The 24,736-nt window shown below is 35.1% G+C and overlaps 1 protein-coding gene across 3 annotated transcripts in view; it reads left to right on the top strand.

Moving 5' to 3' along the window:
- Positions 1–24,736, top strand: part of FOCAD (focadhesin) — a 252,868-nt gene that overhangs the window by 21,981 nt on the left and 206,151 nt on the right. For all 3 annotated transcript variants that reach the window (XM_025051385.1, XM_006918338.3, XM_015594517.2), the window contains exons 3-5: positions 2,710–2,784; positions 4,985–5,139; positions 22,116–22,220. In XM_025051385.1, coding sequence (XP_024907153.1) covers positions 2,710–2,784; positions 4,985–5,139; positions 22,116–22,220 — 335 coding nt within the window. The remainder of the gene's footprint in view (positions 1–2,709; positions 2,785–4,984; positions 5,140–22,115; positions 22,221–24,736) is intronic.

Genomic DNA, 24,736 nt, shown 5'->3' with positions numbered 1-24,736 from the left:
TTCATTTATTTATTTATTTATTTACTTACTTACTTACTTACTTATTTACTTATGCTTCATGATAACAAATGAACCTTTTGGTGGGTTGTTAATTGAACTTTATATTTTTAACAGAGTATTTTATATAGAGAGATAATTTTGTTAAACAACTTTTATGATTTAATTTGAAAATTTGACAGGAAAGTAAATATTTAAAATTGACCAATCTCAACTTCTATTTATATCATCCTTTTTTTTAGAAATAACAAAACCTTCATTAACTCTGGAATATGTATTTTTTGATCTATTATTAATTATTGGGTACAGAAACAAATGGTTATACATCTACAGAGAATGAGGGATTAATCTTTTAAAAGGTATACTCTACCTCTATACAACTATTAAGAATAGATTTTTATAATAATGACATTCAATAAGTAAAATATCCTGGATTAAAAAATTCGATCTATATAGTGACTCAGGCAGGAGATTGTGATAATTTTTTTTAGAGAGCTCTTCAGTTATTAGAGTTAAAACAAAGATGGTTTTCAGATTGGTCTTCAACTAACTAGAAGCATTCTGGTTAATCAAGGTACCATAACTGCTTACTGTCTTTTCTTGTGAGAGTAAAGCTAAGGGACCAACAGAAGCCTGCTTGAAGACTTAACAACATACACCGTCTTGGATACTTTCAACTTTAACTTCAGAGATGTCTGCTGCGGGAATTGACTTAGCTGGGTAGTGGGGAACCCTTCCATGAGGAGACGAACACTCCTTATGCAAGATTCCCTTCTACCTGACTGGGTTGGAGTCATATCCTGTGCAGCACAGGTTCTTACCAAGAAGAGGAAGATGAAAGCTTGGAGGATACTGTCCACAATTTTTATTTTTCTATGCCTGTGGTCTCTATTTTAGCATAGATAATCAAGAAATGCCTATGCATGTTACTGTTAAATTAAATGAAAAGTGTATGTGTATTGTAGGATGTCTATTTAAACTGTTCTGTTATAGAAAACTAAAGGAGCAATGTAAGCTAAAATATCCTTGGATTTTGTATGTTAAAATCAATTTAGACTATATTCTCTGGTTCGTTAGAAGGATACATTAAAAGGTAAATCAGAAAAATCGAATCTGGTGGGCAGTGAGGGGATGTTCATCATTATTTTCTTTTAGTTCTTTTTCTAAATATGAATGATAGCTTTCTTGGTCCTTTTTGTGTTTTATATTGGTTTTATTAGGTTCTTGAAATTGTGCCTTCTCCTTTGTGAACACTTCTTATTCTTTTGTAACCAGTGCTCTGTGTTAGCACCATATTTCATTGATTCGTACACATTTTTTCACATTTTAACATCTGTGAAATTGGAGTGCATTTAGTAATTGATGACGGCAGTCGTTATACAGTTGGTATTGCCTACACATTTGTGAACTTGGCCATGATTTTCTAAATGAATCTGAAAGAGCTTTTTCATTAATATAAAATCATAATTCTAAATTATAAGACACATTGTATAACATAGAGTAATTGGCAGCCTTTTTTTCTTTTTTGTGGTTTGTAAAATAATGATCCATCTTGTAGTTGATGGCCAGTTGCATTCAATGAAATATGTTATATTTTGTAAACAGGAACTAAAACTGTTCGCTCATCTTCAATTCTTGTTACTATCCCTTTAGGAGTTGAGACAATTAATTTATTCGCCTAAATTTAATATTCATGTAAATAAATACTTGTATTGCAAAACTGAGACCATCAAGCATTGAGGCATTGAGGTGTTTGTTTTCAATATGTGAAATACAAAAATAAATGAAGGAGTGGGTGCTTTGTTTTTATCTAAGCTTTTCTGGAGACTTTGCAAGACTGATAGGTATTCACAGCTCTATCATACATTGGTACCAACACAGGATCAATAGTTGTGGCAGTTGCAAAGTATTTCCCAACTCAGACATAGAATGGCTGTCATTGTTGCTAGCCTAGGTTCTAAGACAGTAGTGCTGGGTAGTGTTGAAGAGCTACGAGAATGAGGTTGAGGTGGTAGGAGGTAATGATATTTATGTGTTTATGTAATCAACACTCCTATAAGAGTCTGAAATTTAATTTTGATCTTTTGGACTAAAGCAGGAGATGGGAAAATTTTAGAGATTTATGAGATCGAAAGCTCATTAAAGACCTAAAACCAATGAAAAATAATAAAAAAATTAAATCATAGAGCCTAGAGGAGGGAGAATGGTCATGGTCAGGAGATATCTATTGGTTCAGATCTGTATGGGCCATAGTCATAAAGATGGGGGTACATTTTCTCCATCTTCATTAAGGGCATGATGAAGCATGTTGGAATTCATTTGGATGAAAGATGATATTAAATGCTATGGAGTTTCTCATTTGTCTTATGGTTTCATGGATTAAACAATCTCATTATCTTCTAATACTGACAGCAATTCGAACTGAAAATCCTGTAATTTTCTTGATATCTATGAACTATAGTTTGCTTATTGGGATAAAAATAGGGATAAAAATGCTTACTTTGAGAGTCATTTTGAAAATAAAAAATTATGTGTGTAGAGTGACTAATTCAGTGCTGTACGTAGCATACAGTCAATGAGTTGGAATTTTATTGCCAATTGACTGCCATATTCATACTCATGTCAACTAGTATTGATATTAGTTACTTTTAAATGCACTATTGGAGAGAAATTTTAAGAGAAAGTATCATTAATTTTTTTTTTTTTTTTTAGGCTGTGGGTCATCTTATTGCTGCAGTTCTAAAGGAAAGTGGTTTTTCAGGAAAGATCCATCAATCCACAAACCAGGTCTGTTTAGCTTTGTGCTTTAATTCTATTTAGATATTGCTACCAGCTGGACCACATATACACTTCTTTTGTTTTCTTATAGTCCAGGTCACTGTAGAAATGATTTTGAACTGTGAGAAGTTCATTGCCTGTTTTTTTTTCCGTTTGCCATATTTTTCTTCCCAATTCTTTTAAATTAAAAAATTTGTGACAACAGACTCTAAGAATAAGCTATGAAAGGGGTGAGGGGAGTATTCTTAATGATTATTAATGAAAAATAACATGGGCGGAAGAGAGTAGGCATACTTTAGAGAAGGTTCACAGGGTTACCTCAGAGGGAATATTTTTGTCTAATAGGGAAAGTGAACATAGTGGCTCTGTTTGGATATAGGAGATTTCTCATGCTTTTAATAGCCCATATGTGAGCTCTAAGTTGGAAAGGAGATGCATTGACAGTCGGAGCTGGAAGAAAAATGCATAGGGCAGGTAAATGCTAAGAGGTGAAACAATGCCAGCTTATTGAGATATATACCACTTGGGTTTTGGTTGACCAGTGCTGTCATGGTGGTACTCTAAGGTAAACTCTATGGAGAATATAGATGATGGGAAAAAAATTGTTTTTTTCGCAACAGAAACAAGTTGATTTCCTTTCTCTCATATTCTTTTTGATTAACTGCCCCAAGTTGCATTTCTTTATAGCTTCTGTTGTCATGTAGAAGGAAGTGTAGGAGCATACTTCACTAATTGGCATTTATCTAGTGTTTGTATACAGTTATATAAATTAGGTTTTATGAGAACCCTGATCTTAATCCTGCCTATAATCACATTATGTACTCTGACAAGATCTAGTAGTTTTACTTAAACTGCCAGAATTTATTGAATGTCAATCCCTGTAACTAAACGTTTCCTCTTGTATTAATAAATGAATGCTTACTTCTACGAGGACACAGTATTGCCTGAAGCAACAGTTTTTTATTCATTTATTTTGTTTTACTGGCTTAGTAATGGAGTAATGACATTTAGACCCTTTGATATTATCCATAGATGTGAATAAAATTCTCTTCTGAATTAAAGAATTAGAATATAAATATTACATTCCTGCAGTGACTGTTAACTAGATTGTTCTGTCATAATGGGATTCTAAGATTGAAAAAGCTCTCAGAGCCAGCATCAGTGAGAAAGTGGGCAAAATGTGATGTTGATTTTCATTCTTTTAGTTATTCTGTGGGTGATGGGGATCTTAATTTTTTCTCCAAATTATGTATTTCCCCAATAAATTATGTCAGAATGAAAGAAAAATAGCTTCATTATATGTTCTTCAAAAACAAACTGACAAAAAAACACAAACCATAAAACCACCCAAACCATGTGTAAATTTAAGTGGACTTAACTCATAATGCATTCAACTATTGGTTTATCTTTAATAGTGAATTTTTTGGGGGGAGTCGAGAGATCATGGATTCCTGAGAAAATTATAAAAGTTAAAACCTCTGCTTTTATAGGGATTTTCAAAATAAGGAACTTATAGTCACTTATATACTCTTCAGTGATTTTTTTGTGAAAGGCGACATTCATGATATGAGTTAGAAAAGTCATAGTCTCTTTCTTGGGCAAAACATGTTAGAAAAACTTTTGTTGGTAGCATAGAATGAGCAGCTTGCTGGTAGTCTGTCCTACTTCTCTCTTTTTCACTGTGTGCTCACATTAGACTTCAGTAAATTGGGTCAGGGACATTGCAGGGAATGGCGGGGGTGCATGTAGGTGATAGAGGTTGGTAGTAGGAGAGCAGGAACATTTTCTGAAAATGCTACTGCCATTTAGGGTTTGAAACATAGGTATGATTTAGAGTTCAATTTAAACTAACTGATCTGCCGATACTGTTGGTGTCTAGTTAAACGGCTTGGTTAGAGCATTGTGGTAGAGCCAAGTCTTAGTTTTGATCCCATGTTAGTTCTGTTGTGTTACTCGAACTCGGATCATACCTGTCTGCAACCAGCCTTATTTTGCAGCAAAGACACCAGATGAGAAAGAGTTGCTGTGTCGGAACACATCCTTTACTTGTCTTGGAAAAGGGACTTTATTTATTCTGTGTGACAACAGTATCATCTTTGTATAGGAAAGCTAGCCTACTGCGAATGAATTACACTTTGATGCATGGCTGGGGGTATGTATGCATTTGCTGCTCATCAGAAGTATCCTTTAACCACTAGTTTGATTTCAGACTCCTGCCTTGAACTTGCTATGGGAGAAGTGTTGCAGTGATAATGTCGTGGTTCGAACAGCCTGCTGTGAGGGTCTGGTGGCACTCGTGGCTCAGGATCATGCAGAGTTCAGCTATGTTCTCAATGGGATACTCAACCTGATTCCATCGACCAGGTACTGTTTCCTTCATGTTTGATCAATTAACAATTTAAACTTCAAGAAAAAAATTCACTAATTTGCCAGTAAGGGTCAACATTCACTCTACTTGCCAGTTGTTTTTCTTTCCTTCACAATGTCCTGAGGTTGATATTTCATATGTGGTGAGAATGTGCTAACTTAAACTCTTAAGTTTTGGTATTTATGGTCATTTGCTGTACTTAAGTTTTGGGGCTCTACTTAAATTTGTCATTCTTTTTTATGAAGAAAATAGCTAAGTGGTTTAGAATTCACAATTGCAGTGCAAATTCCTGACTTATTTTAAGAAAGAAGGTTGCCTATAAGCAATACTGCTTCCACAGTGGTAAAGTTCATACACTATTGACAATACTTGTTTAGCCTTTGGCATTGGTACCTGTATTAGAAAATAATAGCACTAACCTCTTTAAAAGTATTTTGTGATTTAGACATGTCTTCCCCTGAGTATTCCAAGTAAATAATGTTTAGTGTTTTGAATTTGTTTGGTTTGACCATATTTCTTCCATTTACAGACCAAGGATAATGGTCTGTATGGGATAAACAGGGCATACAGCATTCTGAGGTGGTCAGCAGGACAGTGTTTGAACCATCCTATGGACAAGGGCCTCTCTTGTAAAATACTCCCTGAAAAAGAGATGCCACTCTTTGTTTCAAGAAATGGGCTTGATCTATACACCTTCAGTTTTGCCTTCTTTAAATCATTTGGACTTCTGTCCCCTTCACCCAACTCTTACCCAGCGTCCCCCAGCGTCTGGCCCTTTCTCAGTGGGGTTACTTGTTCTCCCAATATTTTTTACTCACCTTTAATGTGGTATCATCAGAACTGAATACTTATTCTTCTTTTCTTCAGTGGAGTACAGCTCTAACTATTAATCTGTAGAAGATGCCTTCCTGCGCAGGAAGTGTATTAGGTTAAATAACCTCTGGCCTCTTAACTTTTCTTCATGAATCTTATTTCACCTCTTTATATCTTTTTGGAACCTTGATTTTTTCTTTACATTCTCCCCTCTATAGTTATAAGTCCAAACCCTAGCATGATATACATGCCCTTTCCAAGCTAGCTCCAGCCTTTCATTCAACCTGCATTTCCTGCCATGAACCCTCCTCTCTAGCCATACACAACCATCCTCTATTCCTGAATGTTTGAGGCAGAGTGCTCTGCCTTTGCATGGAATGTTCCTTCCCCTTCTCTTTCTGACATCATCTTTTTCATCCTTCAAGACTCAGCTCAAATGTTACCTCTCCTGCCTAGACTCTTCCCTCTTCTCTGCTGAGCTAGTATTTTTGTCTCTAGCACACTCTTTGACAGAAAATGACCATATATTTCTGAATAAGTAAGGATTTGGTCATGGCTAAAAACATTCATTTTCTGTCTTTTTCTTTGTGTGCATGCCCACACATGTGTGTATACACACACATACACACATGCTTTTAGAAGGATCCTATTTTGTACTCATTTAAAAAGTAGTTTTGAAGAGGCTTTTAGTTTTAATGTGTCTTTCTTTTTGTAACTTATTGGTTGACCTTAAGCAAACCACCTAGATTTCGCCTTACCCCTTTTTTCAAATGCAGGTAATGGTCTTTGTTTCTCCCAAATAGCTTTCAAATGCCTTCAAATTCACAAACTTAAAATCTACTTGCATTGTGTAGTTGTACTATTTATATTTAAAAGCAAGAGTATCAGCAGCTAAGGGAGCCAGGGTAATGTCTCTGTCTACATAAGAGATCATTAGAGCAGGTTAGATTATACCTTTAATTCCAGAAGATCATGTTAGAAAATTATTCTGGTGTGGGATATTCTTCACATATCAGTATAAATTATCACTGTTATAAACTGAAAAGCATAAACTTTGCTGATGATGAGTCAGCATACCATCTGTATATGTTATAATTTGCCAGTAACCTTAGACTTTTTAAAATTAAAAAATGTAACTTTTGAACAGGCAAGACATTCACATGGTAAAAAATTCAAAAAGATATATGAGACAAAGGCTTTGTCTTACCCCCATTCTCACTTTTTGTCCTCAGAGGCAGAACTCTTACCAGATCTTATTATCTTTTTAAAGATGTTGTATGTACATGTAACTGAAAATTTAACTGTATATATTGTTCTTTAAAAAACAGAATTAGTAGCCTCCTATGCATAGTATTCTTTATTTTGCATTTTTACTGAAAAATATATCTTAGAGATCATTCCTTCACATTTATAAAGTCTTTCTAGTTTTTCCAGCTGCATAATATACTGTTATATAAATGTGCCATAATTTACCAATTCTCTATTGTTTTCAATATTTTTACAATTACTGGCAGTGCTTCAATGAGTAATATAATCTTACACATATAGGTGACCATTAGTTTTCAAAGGTCTTTGGAAATATGGCCAAGATATAAAAAAAAAAAGGCTTGAATTTTATAGTATGCAAATATAAGAATTTTAACAGTTGAAGAATTCTAGAAAGAAAAAAAGTTTCTTATCTGAGAATGTTCACGTTGTCTAAATCATTAGCTGCAGGAAGATGCTGACAGAGTAAACTCTGAAGCTAACCAATTTTTGAATCAGTTTGACCATGAAATGTGTAATGTAAGTGCTAAGTTTTCTGTATTGTTGCCAGTAGAGGTAATAACTATATGTGAAGAATGTTCTTCGTTTGGTTTATTTCAAGTAACAGAGTGGTTTGTAGTAATTACAAAGACTGCACATTGTTTATGTCTTTTAAAAAAGTAAAATGAGAATTAAATTTAAGAAATGAAACTAAATTTAATTAAAAACAGGAGACCTAAACAGGCTCTTCCTCCAAATGCTGCTCAGGGAATCTTCTGAGACAAAATTACCTTTATCTTTGGGATCTAAAAGCAGGCATGACTTTGACACTTGGCTGTGCTTCTTGGCTGAGACATTTTGTATCTTCACTTTCCAGTATTTAAGTTTCTACTCATCTCTGGAAGTCTCTTTTTAAAATTGAGCTTTATCAGAATGTAGAGGCACCTTGGGAACAGAGTCACACGATGATTGCTCAGCTTTGATGCAGAAAATAATTCTAATACCTTTTCATTTTGCCTACCAGCTTAGCATCTTTCAGGAACTAAGAGGGAGAGAAACAAGGAGAAAGAAGGAGAGGGAGAGGTAGAAGGATAGGGAGAGGGAGGAAGGGGGAGGGGCAGATGGAGGGGGACGGGGAGAGGGAAGGAGAAGGAGCAGAGGAGTAGAGAGAGGGAGGAGTGAGGGGGAAGGGAGAGAGAGGGAGAGGAAGAAGGAGAGAAGGAGAGAAGAGGGGAGAACTGAACGGGCGGGGAGGGAGAAATAGAAGTATCTTTCTGTAGAACAGATATTTAGAGAATATAGCAGTTTCTAGACCTTTCTCACATTGCAGTAAATGTTGAAAGCTGCAAGGAAAGATTGAAGGAAAAGTCGGCGAGGTCATATCTTCTAAATTTATAACCCGCTCCTTAGCCCTTTGCAAGTCCAGTCTATAAAATTCTCTTGGAACATTTATGGAAAGCCCTCTTACCCTAGCCCCACCCCAAATCTAACCCACACTGTATAGTCTAACTTTGAAAAAGACTTGACATTTGCAAAGCTCTGGTTGAGGGAGAGGCTGGGAAAGTGTCTGGCTCTGTTTGAGACACTGCTCCCTTCAAAAGAATAGTTTGATGTCCAAGAGTGTTCTCAGTTCAAAGCTGAGGCAACATGAAACAATTGTAAACTAGTTTTTATAGCTTCTGTAAACAAAGAAATGGATTTAAGAGGTCAAAAATGTTCTTTTAATCAGTAGGGAAATTTGGAAAAAAAAATTCCCTAGGGAGGGTGACGGAAAGAAGGGACCACAAAGGCAACACAGTAAGGAAATCATTATCACCAGTTAGATGTGAATTTTGAAATTAAACAAAACTAAAATTAAAGTGAATGATACATAGTACCATGTACTTTTCTTGTCCTTTAAGAAACTGCTTGTTTTAAGTTTAGATTGTTTTTGGTTTTGCTTGTTTGTTATTACATTGAGTTTATCCTGAGATAGAGATTCCCAAAGCAAGGAGTTTTCCCCATTTTTCTTTCCTTAGATTTCCTGCCCCCTTAACTGCGCTAGCTTCTAAAAAGCTCATGCAGCCATTGTTATAGTTGCTTAGTAACGAGACTGTGAATAAAAACCGTACTCTCCTGTGGAACCAGGTATTCAGTTTTCGATATTGAGATGTCATGACAGCCTGTAATTTCAGTCCAACTACTTCCCCAACGCCCACCCCCCCGCCACCTTCTTTTAAAACTGTGTTTGATAGAATGGTTATGCTCTAGATAAACTAGGGTACCACTTGATTTGTGTGCTTTTTGTGCTTTTAAACAGGGAAGAGAACTGCAATTTATGTATTTGGGGAAAATAAAGTGTATTAAGGTGTGAGAGAATAAAGTCTATTTTCTGAGATTCCTAAAAGCTTCTTTTTCTTGAAATTTTGCATAAGGTATTAAAAATGCCCATAGTGGATCCTGACTAGAGTTGTTGAATTCATTGAGTTTTTGATCATGGATCGATGAAAGTACAATTTGGTTAAAAAATGGCTCTGAGAACTATTTAGAATTAAGATTTAGGTAATTTAATGAGAAAAATTCTTGTCTCTTAGGGTCTTCTCTTGTGTTGATGATCCTGTTCTTTGGGAAACCTAACTCCTTTTTTATCGTGTAGGAAATAGCTAGCACTGAGGAGACACTGTATTTATATCTGGCATGTTTGAAGCTTTTCTGTATTTAGCCTCTTTCTCTTTATTTTATTTAATAGGAGAAGAAAACCCAAGGAAGGAGGCCTTTATGAAGTTTCTTCCAACATTTAAGGAATATAGTCTTATTTAGCATGCTTTCATCTGCTGCTGGGGTATCAGAGTATTTTTCATGAATTTGAGATGCTTTCAGTGTTTAAATCTAAATTGGTATCATTGCTCATTTAACTCTTATGTGAAAGTGAAGAATGACTAGACCTTGTCTGTTATCACATCTTTTCTTTCGAATAATCCTTTAAGTCATTTAGCTTGTTTCCAGATGTTCTCCTTTCCTTTTTTCCAATTTGTTTTCTTTCTCTAAAATCCCGGAATCTATCTTAACTTGCAACTCATAACCAGGAAAGTAATTCCAGCCACTTTTCTTGTCTTGGACTTTCTGCCCTATTTCTTTTTTACATTAGTTGAGCTGGTTGAAGGCTTTGTTTGTCACAAAATCTTCTGTTATAAGAGTCATGTTTTATGCTAAGATTTTTCTAGGTGATTTAAGGAAAGTGACTACTGAACACATGTTACTTTTATAATAAAAAATATTTCAGAAGAAATCAGGTTGTTTTCTAGTACTTAGAAAATAAATGAGTGTACAGGGCTTTCTCAAGCAAAACTCAATAGCATTATAACTCAGATGTTTTTTTGAGAAGCATTATTTTGTTGTCATTTATTCAAGCATGGGTTTCTCAGAACTTTTTATTTATTTTTATTTTTCAGATATTCTCGCTCTTCCTGGCTCTTTCTCTCTCCCTTTCTCTCTCTTTTCTTGTATAATTTTATAATGAATCTAGAAAATGATTTGATCATTAATTTAGAATTAATTATTCGTTGGTGACTTACTATGCTTAAGACTGACCAGCTATCCTTTTCGGTTAAAAAGGGGCTTGGCCACATTTGTATCATTTGTTCCCACAATACCCAAGGTTTTCCCCTTTTGGGATGGATGTTTGTGTTATTCTCTTCAACCCAAACCCTTGTTATTCTCATCACTGGCAGAAAAAAAAATTAGTATGGGTACTTCTTCTACTTCACATTGGAATATTTTGAAAGCAAAGAAGCAAGCATTATTTGTAGTCTTTTCAAAAGGAGACCGAAATACATGAAGTGTTTAAGGTTGTAATCAAATAAACCTCCCCCCAAATGAAATCTGATGGACATTATTTATATGCACAAAGAAATCGTGCTATATTTATATAGTAAAAATCAATTTCATGGGTAGTTTTAATTAGTATAGTTTATACAGCTTGACCAATTTTTTTTCTTTTCTGTTTTATTTTTAATTTTTGGAATATTCAACATCATTATTAACTCATACTCCCTCTCGTGATAAGATCTGGTCTTGACTCTTATGTCCAGTGAAAACTGAGGTTCTGTTTTGCATTATCTTTTGCCACTGTGCTTGTATCTCTAGCCTGAAGTTTCCTTTCTCTCTCTTAGAGGGTTCTTGAGTCAATTCAGCTTTTCTTGGCACCCACCCAGGAAGGACTTGTTCCAGCCAATCTTTACTGAAAGGTTTTTGGCAGCATATTCCTGAGTGTGTTAGGACTCTTTGGGTGACAATTTACAGAAACCCACTTGAACTAGTTTGAGCATAAAAGGGTGATTTTAATTTTTTTAATAAAGGAGTGTCTCATAGGACCCAAGAACAGGGGTGCACCTGGGTCTCGGAAACAAATTGGATACAGGGTATGTGTTTCTTTTCTTTTGCCACAGTCTTTCTCTGCTTCTCAGCCCACAAGCCGCAACCTCCTCCTGGGTTAACATCTTTTACGTATAAGAGACAGCCAGACTGAGGTTGGAATTTCTTGGTCACAATTACAGATTTCCAAGGCTAGAACTGAGCATGTGTGAGATATTTACTCCTGGACCAGTCAGCTCTGCCAGGGGCTGTGTATTAGGGTTTTTTTTTTTTTTAGGACTGCTGTAACAAATGACCACAAACTTGAGGGCTTAAAATAACAGAAATTTATTATCTCAAAATTCTGGAGGCCAGAAGTCCAAAACCTAGATGTTAGCAGGATTGGTTCTTTCTGGCTGGGAAATTTGTTTCATGTCTGTCTCCTAGCTTCTGGTGGTTATCAACAACCCTTGGTGCTCCTTGGCTTGTGGCTATATAACTTCAGTCTTTGCCTCTGTCTTTTCATGACCTTCTCTGTGTATCTTTGTGTCTTAAATCTCTTTGTTTTCTCTTATGAGGATACCAGTCTTTGAGTTTAAGGCCCACCCAGGATGAGCTCATCTCAAGTTCCTTAACTTAATTATATCTGCAAAAGCCCTATTTCCAAATTAAGTCACATTCATAGGTACCAGGGGTTAGAACTAAGATGTATTGTTTGGGAGACATAATTTCACCCACCAGAGGCTGTGTCTTTATTGTGTGAAAATATGTCTGCTCCCTTATATAGTGTCCATATATATGGGGAAGGAGTGGTCATTCCTCAAACTGAGAGGGGACTGGGACACTATTCCTGAGGAGTTTTCTGCACTGGGATTGAACTTGGGAGAAAGCCATAACTTTGGAAATAGGTATCTCTCAGCATCTCATCTCAGCTCTAGCTTTGAAACGTTAATTGTGCTTAATTATGAGCGACTGATATTAGATCTTTGTTGCTCCTACAGGGATAGAGGGAGGAGAGATTGAATGATGAAGAGTTATTGTCAAGGATAATGTAATTGTTTTACTGTGATGACAAGAAGCCACCATGTTTTCTATCATCATTGTTGTCGTCATCATCGTCATCCTCTAGAATATTTTTTGAAACTATAAATTATCTCAAATAGCAATAATGATAGAAACAGCCACTGCCTTGGTTGCCAAGGGAAGGGAGGTAAAGAAAGGAAACTGTAGCTTGGAGTGAGACACAAAAAAATAACCAAAAAATTTTTGGAAAAAAAATGCATGTTACAAAGAGAAACTCTTCCTATGATTTTTAAAACTTTATGGAGAATTTCAAAAGTAAGTAGAATAGTGTTATGAACTCTTATGTTCCTGTTCAACAACCATTAATTCATGGCCAGTCCTGCTCCTTCTGTAACCCCATCTACTGCCATTCTGCCCATATTCTTTTGGAGCAAATCCTAGGCATTGTGTAATTTTTTATGCAGATATTTAAGTATATACCTCTTTTTAAAAAATATAACAATAGTGTCGTTATTGCACCTGGATATACATATGGGTGCACATAATTTTTTAAAATAACCATTCTTCAGATTTTTAATTACCTCACGTATATTTTTTTACAATTTGCTTGAATGAGAATTGTTCATTACATCTTTTATATCTCTTCATCTGTAGGACCTCTCCCTCATATCTATCTAGCTCTCTCTCTCTCTGTCTCTCTCTTTCTTATAGTTTGTTGAAGAAACTTGTTTGCAGTGATTTCCAGTGTGGATTTTGCTGATGGCATCCCAATGTGCTTTGGCTTATTTCTCTGTATTTCCTGTACATTGAAAGTTTTCTTCTAGAAATTTGATGAGATTTAAGTTAAGTTTTTGTTGTTGGGAGTGTATAGGGGGCAGGAAGACATCTTCAGAAGTGGTAAAGTGTTCTTCCATCAAGAGACACATAATATCTGATTGTTTTCTTTTTTGATGATGTTAGCTATTGATGCTCAATGGCTTGATCCATTAATTCATTAGGAGTTTCAAAATGGTGACATTCTAAATCTATTACTTATTACCTGAAATACTACTGTAAAGAGAACCTTCCCATATCTATTGTTTGGTTACCAGTAGTAGAATTTGTATAGAAAGGCAAGATATATACCTGATTCTTTCTCTTTATTTACTAAACTTCAAAATAATCAGTTTATTTATTTTGTTTTTTAGCATCATTCAGTGTTGATCAATTAGATTTTATTTTATAGAGAATTTTGAGTGCATGGATTTAAACATAATTGATATATTTTTGTCCTTTTTTTAAAAAAGTGATTTTTTGAGACTTTATCTTTTCACTACTTTTGAGTCTGTTTTGGACCCACTCTTTAGAAACAATGAGAGAGAGAGAAGCTTAAGTTTCAAAAGTCCTATTGCTTTTTAATGATTTTCATATTTAACAAATTAATTAAGAGGGAAGGGAGTGGAAGAAAATAGTGTCTTCAGAAAGGGACTTCTTGCTGCTGCTCAGATCTTAAGTCAACAGGAAACATATAATATTTCTAATACTCTCTTAGGAGTTAATTTTCATTGTGGTGAATTAAGCTGCATGGTGGGCAGTATCACTACAGTAGTGAAATCTCTATTTACCATGCCAAATGTTTATCTTTTACTTTACTTATTCTATCAGCAGTCTTAAGTTGGTTTTAATGTTGTAAGTACATGGATTCAGATGTACTTACTTTGAAACTCCAACAAAAAAACACTTGCCTCCCTTCTCCCAGTGGGGTTATTTTATTACTTGATAATATAAAGGGTATTATGTTAATTTTATCTTCCTAGTATTTACAATTCCCTCATTCATTTAGCGAATGAGGGAATTGTAAATACTGGGAAGATAAAATTAACATAATACATAATGCAACCCCTAAAATAAAAGACCTATAACCACGACTAGTAATACCACTTATATTTGTTTATTTAGTAATAAACTAACAAATTTAAAAAATAAAGACATCAGATACTATAATGTACATATGTAAACTTATGTAATTATAGAACTAGAAATTAGCTTTAAAGGTCACTTCTGTAGCTAAGCAAGACAGTACCTTAGCTGTCTTTCACCCATCTATTCTTCTGTTAATTAAACATTTATTGAATACTCCTGTATACCTATGCTAAGTTCTGTGATATGGTGAGGAAAGGAAACATTATCATTGCATTCAAGATACTTTGGGTTTAGAGGGAGAGAATGCCACAATCACAATTGCACAATTACACATTAAATTACATTCAGACAAGTACAGTGTACTGGGAGTCCCTTTAATATGGGAGTTTGACCTCATAATGGAGGTCAAGGAAAGCTTTCCTGATGAAGTAACACCTAAGATGATACTGAGGAATGAATAGAATTTATCTAGGCAAATAGGAGGGGGTAGAACTTTCCAGTTATAGGAAATAGTATGTGTCAAGTCCCTGTGGCGGGAGGGAAGATGGCTAGTAGGAAGGCCTGAAAGAATGCCAAGAGCAAGAGGAGAGTGGTTTGAGATGAAGCTGGGCAGGTAGATATAGGCCAGACAATGTAGGCCGTGATGGGTAATCTTGAAATTTGGGACTTTATCCTGAATACAGAGGGAATCTGTTGAAGTGTTTATCTAATGGGTATCAGTGGTTTCAGAAATTCCATTCTGGCTCCAATATGAGGATAACATTGAAAGTATTGGGTAGGCAGATAGAGTAGTTACAGAGAGATGAGTTTAGGTGGCTGTTGCTGAAGTTCAGGGGAGAGATGATGATTGCTTGCACTAGAGATGGAGGGAAATAAACGGATTTGTGAGATATTTAGGGGGTGAAGCATTTGAGGTGATTGAATATGAGGATGACTGAAAAGGATATGTCAAAGGTGATGCCTTGATTTCTGGCTTGCCTAACAGGTAGATAGGGAACATTAAAAGACCAGGTGTGTGGGAAGAGTATGAGCTTGATTTTGGACATGTTAAATTTGAGGCACAATTCAGACGCTGAGGTGGAAATATTTAGTAGGCGGCTAGATATGCCTTTTTTTCTTTTTCTTGGTAATGATATCTCCTGAACATTTTGTACTATGAATATTAGTCATAATACCTACTCAGATTTTTTCTGCCTTGATTAAAGCCTTTGATTTGTTAAATAACTCTTTTTAAACAGAGGCAGCCCATTTGTCTAAGGGCTATATCCACTTCCTGAAACTATTTCTCTGAAGTTTTCTTTCTCAAATTAACATGTTTTTGTGTCTGTGCTAAACTGTGGCTGAAGACAGGTTCTAAATAAAAGACACTGTGGTTATTTCATTGTTTATTTAAATTTATATTCATACTACCTATCTGGGAGATCAGGTTTAATCTTCTATTTGTGTTCAGAGAGTCCTTTCTCATCTTGAAATTATAAATTTAATTTTCCTTTTTCACTAATAAAAAAAAAAAGTAGTACATACCTTTTCTGAAAACTCAAACAGTGGCACTTGTAGATAGTGAGAATAGTAAATGGTAAAACTCCTTTTTATCATCTTCTTTTTAAAAAAATTCACTTTCTCATTGGGCCCTGCTGAAAACTAGGAATTGGCAGTGCTGGAAAGGCTCAACGCTGGCGGGATGTCTCAGAGGTTCCTCCAGATTCTGGTCTTGGTTCTCTCTGGAGTACAGAGAAGGCTAGAGTGATCTGGAATCAGGGACCAGCTAATTCCAGTGAAATCTGAACCCTGTTTCTAGACTTATAAAAAAGTATAAGAGCATACATTCCAAGTGTTTTAAAATAAAATATTTTATTCATATGTATATGTTCTAAAACTTGCTTTTTTCCACTTAGTATGTGTTAGATGTCTTTCTATAGATCTGTTTGCATCTGTATTAATGGCCACAGAGTATTCTATAATGTGGATGTATCGTATTTTAACTCTCTATTAATAAACATGTATTTTTTCTTTAATTTTTTAAGATAATAAATACAGTATAATATCTTCTTTTGGGTATACATAAGGGTATTTTTTTAAGGATGGGTTCTTAGAAGTGGAATTTATGAGAGAAAAGTACACGCATTAAAAATTTTTATGGGTACTGCCAAATTGCTCTCCATAAAGGCTTAACCAGTGTATGCTCAATGTAAAGTGCTTATTTCCCCATTCACTCATCAGTGCTGGATATTATGAATCTTATTCTTCTGTGATTTGCATATCTATATTCTCTGCTTAGGTTTCTGTTTATATAATTTGCCTTTTGTTGCTTTGCTTGTTTTTATGGATATTAATTCTTTCTCTGTCATAGATGTTGTAAATATTTCATCTCAGACTATCTCTTATATTAACTTTATGTTTTCTTTCTCCTGAAAATCGTCCCTAATAACTTTGATAAAACTATATAGAATTTTAGTTAGAGATTTTATTTTTTTTTGAAGAGGTGAAAAACACTAGGAGGTAGGGTGGGTGTATAATTATCATTATTCATCATTCATCAGCTCTGACACTGGTGTTTGCACGGCCTTATCTGTAAAGAGTAAAAACATTATGGTCTTTATGGTATAGTTACAAATATTAGAATATCACAGAATATCACAACCTTTTGAAAAAAATAACCAGATAGTTAACTGAAATACTTTTCTTTATTCTTTAAAACAACATGAGAGCTGGGCTTATTACCATGATTCTAGACTGTACAGATGAGTATGTTCAGACGCCCAGGCATTAAGTGGTTTGCCCAACATTTCCTAAATAATTAGAATTAAAGCAAGGATTTAAATAAATATGAATTTCAAACCATCCCTCTCAACCCACTTGAAATATTTGAATAATTTAAATAGCTATTCAGCTGAGTTTAAAGCAAATGTGTTACTATTGGAATGGATGTATATGTGATTTGATCGATGCCCTATCTTTAAAAAATCATAATCTATTCATGCCACGCTCTTGCTTACAATACAGTAAGGACTCTATTATCCACACAGTAAAATCTGGAGCCACAAATAAGACCAAGCAAGGCTTACAGGTTAAAAAATGAGTTCATTCATCAGCCTTAGTGGTTCTGTAATATCCCTGAAATTTAATGCAAATATGATGTATGTGCTTTTCTCTGAGATTCTACTGCTTTCATAAAAGAGTGGGTGACCTATGTTGGTTAAAAATTATAGGTCTGTTATCTGCCTCTCTAAAACTCTAGTCATATGACAAATAAATCATTAGATAAGGAAAACCAATATAGTTTCATGTACAAAAAAAGGATTACAGGCATACTTCATTTTATTGTGCTTCACAAGTTTTGTTTTTCTTTTTTTTACAAATTGAAGTAAGGCAAGACCCTCCACCAGTAAAAAGGTTACACCTCACTTTATTGCAATACTTGCTTTTTGCAGTGGTCTGGAACCGAACCCGCATTCTCTCTTAGGTTTGCTCGTATTTAACGTCCATAGTTCTTGGAAGAAATTTAGTCAGAAATTCAATTAACACTGATCATCTAAAACGAGTACCATTTAAACTAATCATTAGGCTCAGAGAATGGCCATGTGTGGTTACTAGGTGGGGCCTGGACTTTACCCAGCTGTATGTAAATGGAGTCATTTTAGCTTAAATCAAACATTAGAGCTGATTTCTAGTTGCATAAATATTGAAAGCCAAAAGACAAGAATGCCTCTGAACATGTAGTGACCCTTTACCAGAGCAAACCAGAGTCAGCACCCTATGATAAGTCTCTATCAGATACTGCAATCTGGGAACTACTCACTCTCTCAGTGATGATGAGAATTTATCTGCTAAATATAGTTACAGACCTGAGATTTTATGGTCTTGTACAACATCTAGGCACAGGCCTGGGTCAGAGCCATGGGGTTTGTATCATCTTGAGAAACTGACTTTCAAAAAGAAAGACTGCAACCCTGAGGCCCAGTGAGTTAGCTTTAGCAAATGTATGTATTTGGAGGAGTCAGATTGTACTGAAGCTCTGAGAATCCTCTGTAAGCTTTGCCCTCTGTGACTGAGTCCAGATGTTCACACCCAGGAGGAGGTTCTTGATAAATTGGTTATAGAACACCTATGACTTCTGTGTGGAAGAATCTTCAGGTCTTTGTAAAGGAAAATGTGAAGAGTTGTGAAGAGCTGGAAGATATAAGGGAAGATCCCGTTTCTTAAAATCCAGAATCCTCAGCTGTGGAATGGTTTTGATTCTCTACAAGTGAGTAGAATAAAGAATTGCAAAGATGGAATTTTTTCTAAAAATTTAGATGTTGAGATATCTTTTCCCAAGCTTTAGAGGAAGAGGATTCTAGAAACTCAGTATTCTGTCAATAGAGCAAGTCGTCAGAAGAATGTGAGCAGTACCAATGGAGGAAAACAAGGCTGTACCTCTGTTCCCAAAGAGGGCTCAAAGGGGTGCCATGCATTCCTAAAACAGCTAGTTTATTTCAATTTTTTTTTTAAAAATTACTTTTTAATTTTTATTGAGTCACAATGGGATAACTGGCTATATTGTTGGTCAAAATAAACTACCATGGAATTGACACAATAACAATGTAGAGTATACAAGAAAAGCTAATTCTCAATTTGACCTCCATCATAGAACACACTCAGCAGAGAGGATCTTAGGCGAAAGGCTTCCTGCAGTGTTGAGATCTCTGTGTTCACCAGAGAATCCACACAGAAGAGAAACCATACGTGTGTGCTATCTGTCAGAAAAGATTCATTCATGAGTCTACTTCGCATAGTTGTAAGAAGATCACTATGAAAGAGAAAACGTACTGTTGTGAAGATTGTGGAAAGTGCTTCAGCTACAAGGGAAACCTCAGTGCTCACCAAAGAATCCACTTAGAAACTAAACTACCTGAGTGTCTCCAGCAGTGCTGGGAAATAGAAATATAATGTGAACCCAAATGTGAGCCACATATATAACTCAAAAATTTCTAGTAGCCACATTAAAAAATAAAAAAAAAGGTGATATTAATTTTAACAATGTATTTTATGTAACCTCATACATCAAAAATATTTTAATATGTAATCAATATAAAACATTATATATGATATTTTACATTCTTTTTTGTGTCCTAAGTCTTAAGTCCAGCATGTATTTTATACTTAAAGCACATCTCAATTTGGATTAGCTATAGTATAAGTACTAAATAGCCACATGTAGCTATCGGCCACTGTATTGGACAGCGGTGCCAAACCTTTTGTCAATCGGAAAACTTTATTTTATTTTTTCAATCTCTATTTTATTTATTTATTTATTTATTTTAGAGTTTAAAAAAATTTTTTTTAAGTTTATTGGGGTAACATTGGTTAATACAATTATATAATTTTCAGGTGTACATTATAATTTGACATCTATATATTCTATTGTGAGATTACCACCTAGAGTCCAGTTTCCTTCATATATTTGATCCCTTTCCTCCCCCAACTCCCTTATATTTAACCCTCTTTACCCTGTCTACCTCTTTCCTGCTCCCCCACCCCCTACCACTAGTCCATTGTCCATGTCCATGAGTCTCTGTCCTGTTCATTTGTTGCTTTTAGGTTTATATCCCACATATAAGTCATATCATGTGATTTTCAACTTTTTCAGTCTGGCTTATTTTGCTTAGCCTGATTATCTTGAGGTCCATCCAGGTTGTCGCAAATGTCAGTATTTCATCTCTTCTTCTGGCTGAGTAATATTCCATTATATATATGTACCACAGCTTCTTTATTCAGTCATCTATCATAGGGCACTTCAGTTGCTTCCATGTCTTGGCCACTGTGAATAGTGCTGCCAGGAACATCGGTGTACAAATATCTTTTCAGATATGAGTTTTCAAGTCTTTGGGGTAAATACCCACTAGAGAGATTACTGGATCATATGGTAGATCAATTCTTAGTTTTTTGAAGAACCTCCATATCAATTGGAAAACTTTAAATGCCATAAAAGTGTATACTCAATAATACTTCACATAATTGCACCAAATGCTGTCAATTGTTTAAGTCTAAGTCTTGTTCTAGCCCTCAAATAAAATTAACAGTGATTTGTTAACCTATTATAGTCTGTATAGTAAATGACAGAATTCATGGTAAGCACTTAGAAGCACTTAGCTTACAATAGGTGCTCCTAAATATTAACAACCATGAGTAAAATTTAACAAATATCTTTTTAAAAATTTAACAAATACCTCTTTTAAAAAAAATTCTAGTACGTCTTTTTAGTTCCCAGGGAGATCCTTATATAAAAAGGGTAAGGTAATTTTTAACAATAGATAAATCTGGAGGGTATTATGGTAAGTGAAATAAGCCAGACAAAGACAAATATTGTATGGTATCACTTATATGTGGAATCTAAAAAAAAAAGTCAAACTTACAGAAACAGAGTAGAATTGTGGTTGTCAGGGGCTGGATGGGGTGGAGGAAATGGGAAAAGTGATATCATGTTATATCACTTCTCGTTATAAGACGAATAAGTTCTTAGGGTCTAATATACAGCATGCTGACTAGAGTTAACAATATTGCATTATACATTTGAAATGTGCTAGGGAAGAAGATCTTAAGCAATCTCACCAAACAAACAAAAAAACAAAATCAATAAATAATACCAGGACAATTATATACTCAGATATATTCCAAAAGTATTAAATTAAAATCATTAAAGAACTAGAAAGAGATATTATCATAAATTGGGAGAGTGTGAATTGACTGTGAACCTGTAGTGGGGCAGGGGCCACTGGTGGCTCCTTTGCTGTCCTCCACTTGCTTCCTTGATCTTTTTCCTGTTCCAAGGATGGGGTACAGAGCAGAGCTAGAGGAAGATCCTCAAAATTCCCCCCCACTGGTTCTCTTTAGACTGTAGCAGTTAAAAAAAAAAAAGCCACGCGAGGTTATGGGTATATTAACTAACTTGATTATGGTAATCATTTCACAATATATAATACTTATATCACATTGTATACTTTAAATATATTACAATTGTATTTGTCAGTTTTACCTCAAGCTAAAGTTGGAAAAAAATCCCATTTCACAATTAAAAAAATTAAGAACAAAGAAAAAATAAAACAAGAAGGGCAGGCTATTCTTTTTGATATATTATCCTACTACTTCTTACAGGAATAAGGAAAAATTTAAAGTTCTATTCCCCTCTCTCATTAACTTTGTTTTAATGGGGGTTATTTGTTCTGATTGTTCCCCTGGCCTACTTTTTTGAATGGCTGATTCATTTCATATGTCTGGTTATTCATATGTCTGGAATAATAATTTATGGTCTGCTAATATTTATAAATGAAGGACTTGATTATTCAGTATGGGTAACTGATGTGGTCACTGCCTACAATTATGTGGGCTAATGTTTGTTTTTTCCTGATTGATATTCCCCCAGGTATGTGTGGGGAGGTGATTGATAGGTTAGTGGTTTGATTCTTCGGTTGTATTTCTTTAAATGTGTTAGATGGTCGTTGTCTGCCTGTAGGCCTCTTCTTGGCTGTGCTGTAGAATGAGCTGGTTGCTTGTGGGTGGCTACTGTTCAGTGTAGGTGGCTAATGTTCAAGTATTTAAAAATGGCATGATTAAGCACCTCTTAATATTATTTACTTTATGTCTGTAACATTTAACATGTTGTTGTATTTCTTCACAGGAATACCCATGGCTTGATAAAAGCCATTATGAAATTATTACAAATGCAAGCTCTTAAGGAAGGACAAGGTGAGGAAACGAGTATTCAGGATATATATACTATTAGGTAAGACTTTTCTCCTTTCTTTAAAAAAAACATGTTTTTATTGTATGAATTATTAACTAAATTATGAATTGAAACATGCGAATCCATTAAGAATTAGTTAATTCAACAGAGATTGAGCAAATGTACTTAAAGCAGGAAGGTAAACTTCTTCACTCTGGAAAGTAATAGACTGGCCAAGAGTCATTACCCAGGGCAAGGTCAGTAGTTAAGAGCATTGGTTTGCCTTTTCTTTATCATCTATGGCAGGGGTCCCCAAACCTCCTAGGCCATAGACCAGTACCATCAGTGGCCTGTTAGGAACTGGGCCGCACAACAGGAGGTGAGCGTGGGTTGAGCCAGTGAAGCTTCATCTGTATTTGCAGCCACTCTCCAATGCCACCTTGGGTCCACCTCAAATCATCAGACATTAGATTCTCATAGGAGCACTGGTCCCTGGTGCCAAAAAGGGTGGGGATTGCTGATCTATAGAATATAACATGGTGGAATTATTTTAAAAGAAAATACAGCAACAATTATAGTGAAATGCATTGGATTTTATGGGGGAGTTGTAGGCAAGGAAGGGCATCCTACTTATTTGTGAAGGTGTCCTTAACCATTGCTTTGAGGTTCCCAGAAAGCCATTTCTTAAGAGAGGAACTACCAATTAGTGAGCAGAGGCCCCCAAGGATGCCGTGTAACCATTGTATATTGTGCTAGGAACTCTGCTCAATGATGCATCCAGAATGTGCCTGCTTCAGAAGAATGGGAACATGGAACCATAAACAAGGGCATTGGTTCTTGAAGGGAAATGGCTTCCATGGGCTGTGGTAATTCAACAGGGAGAGTAATAAATCAGATACTTGTGAACCCTCCTTGACTTGAGCATACAGCACCTGCAGTTTTGAACATTTGACACCACAGCAATCAGAAGCTGTGAGAGTCTCTTTCAAATGCCAAGTGGTGCCTATTACGTATATTTATAGTGCTTTCCTTTTGAGAATAAGTAAACAGTGTCTCATATATTACAATGATCTTTCCTGAAATTTTCGTGCTATTTATGATTTATTTTTATGAGTATATTATCATGTTTCTTAAGACAATTTTTCTTAAACAAGGTGAGATTTACATATATTTTATATATTTTTATATTTTATATATTTTTAACATGTTTTTTGAATGTCTTCAAACATAGAAAAGTTGGAAGAATGTGGTACAATGAATTAATTCATTAACTTATTTGTTCACTTATTAGTGAATTTATTTTTAAATAGGAGAAGCAAAAGAAAAATTTACTATTTGAAAATACTGTGGAAACTTGGAGTATGCAGGGTAAACTTTTCCAAAATGATAAATATGCCTTTTTTTAAAAAAAAAAACATAGTGCATAGTGATGCCCCCTGGGATACAAGGTTTCTTTTCAAGTTTCTCCTTCATGCATAACCATGAACAAATTTGAAGCTAAGGAGCAGATGAAAAGATCTTAATATTTCTAGATCAGTCATATAAGCATTCGTGTTTTTTTTCCTCTTTTTAAAAAGAAGTTCAAACTCTCGGGCCAGAGTTCCAGGATAGAAAATAGTTTCATTTTATTGTTGTTTAGTGTGTGTGTGGGGGGGAGGGGGGGGAGACGCATATTTATTTATTTATTTATTTAAAAATAGGAAAGCTATTGAAATTTTAAATTTTTTTTTTTACATAAGTTTTATTGACATTTAATTAATACATCACATGATTGACCATTTAAAGTATACTATTCCCATGGTTTTTGGTATATTCATAGAATTATGCAACCATCACCACAGTTAATTTTAGGACATTTTTATCATTCCAATAAGAAATTCCTCACCTATTAGTGGTTGCTCCATATTTCCCTCCACCCAGTGGGGTGTTTTTAATTCAGTCGTTCTCAGCGCATGCTGCTCATTAGTACCACCTGGGTTTGGAACATAGGAACAGTCAAATACCCCAGATCCACTGAATGAGACTCTGCTGTGAGGCCTAGGCATTTGTATTTTTAGAACGGTCCCAGGTGATTCTGATTCACAGTAAGTACAAGATGGTGTGTTAGTTGCTCTCTACTATGCATTCTAATCACCTGGGACCTTGTTGAATGGCAGATTCTCTTTAAATCTAGGGTGTGCTCCAGAGTCTTCTCTGACAATCTCCCAGATGCTGCTGATTATGTTGTCCACCCCCGTTCCCCACACTATAAGTAGCAAAGTTACGAGCAGCATCAGCAGTACCTGGGAGCTTGTTGGGAATGCGGAACCTCGGACCCCATCTCTAACTACCTAAATCAGAGCCTGTATTCTAGTAACTTTTTCCAGGTAATTCAGAAATACCTTAAAATTTAAAAATCCCTGGTTTAGGTGATGGTAAAAGGAATCTTCTATCATGCAGAAGAATTAGAGTTGCTCTCATTTTTATACTGATTGTTCTCACTATGTGTGTTAGACCTTCAGTCATCTGTAATGTTTTACTTGTTTTTCTATTTATAATTTATATTCTCCTATACTTGGTTCTTCTAACTGCAGTAT

The sequence above is a fragment of the Pteropus alecto genome, unplaced genomic scaffold, assembly GCF_000325575.1.
Source record: "Pteropus alecto unplaced genomic scaffold, ASM32557v1 scaffold95, whole genome shotgun sequence".
Taxonomy (NCBI): domain Eukaryota; kingdom Metazoa; phylum Chordata; class Mammalia; order Chiroptera; family Pteropodidae; genus Pteropus; species Pteropus alecto.
The sequence above is the reverse complement of the archived record's forward strand: the minus strand, read 5'-3'. Positions and strand labels throughout refer to the sequence as shown.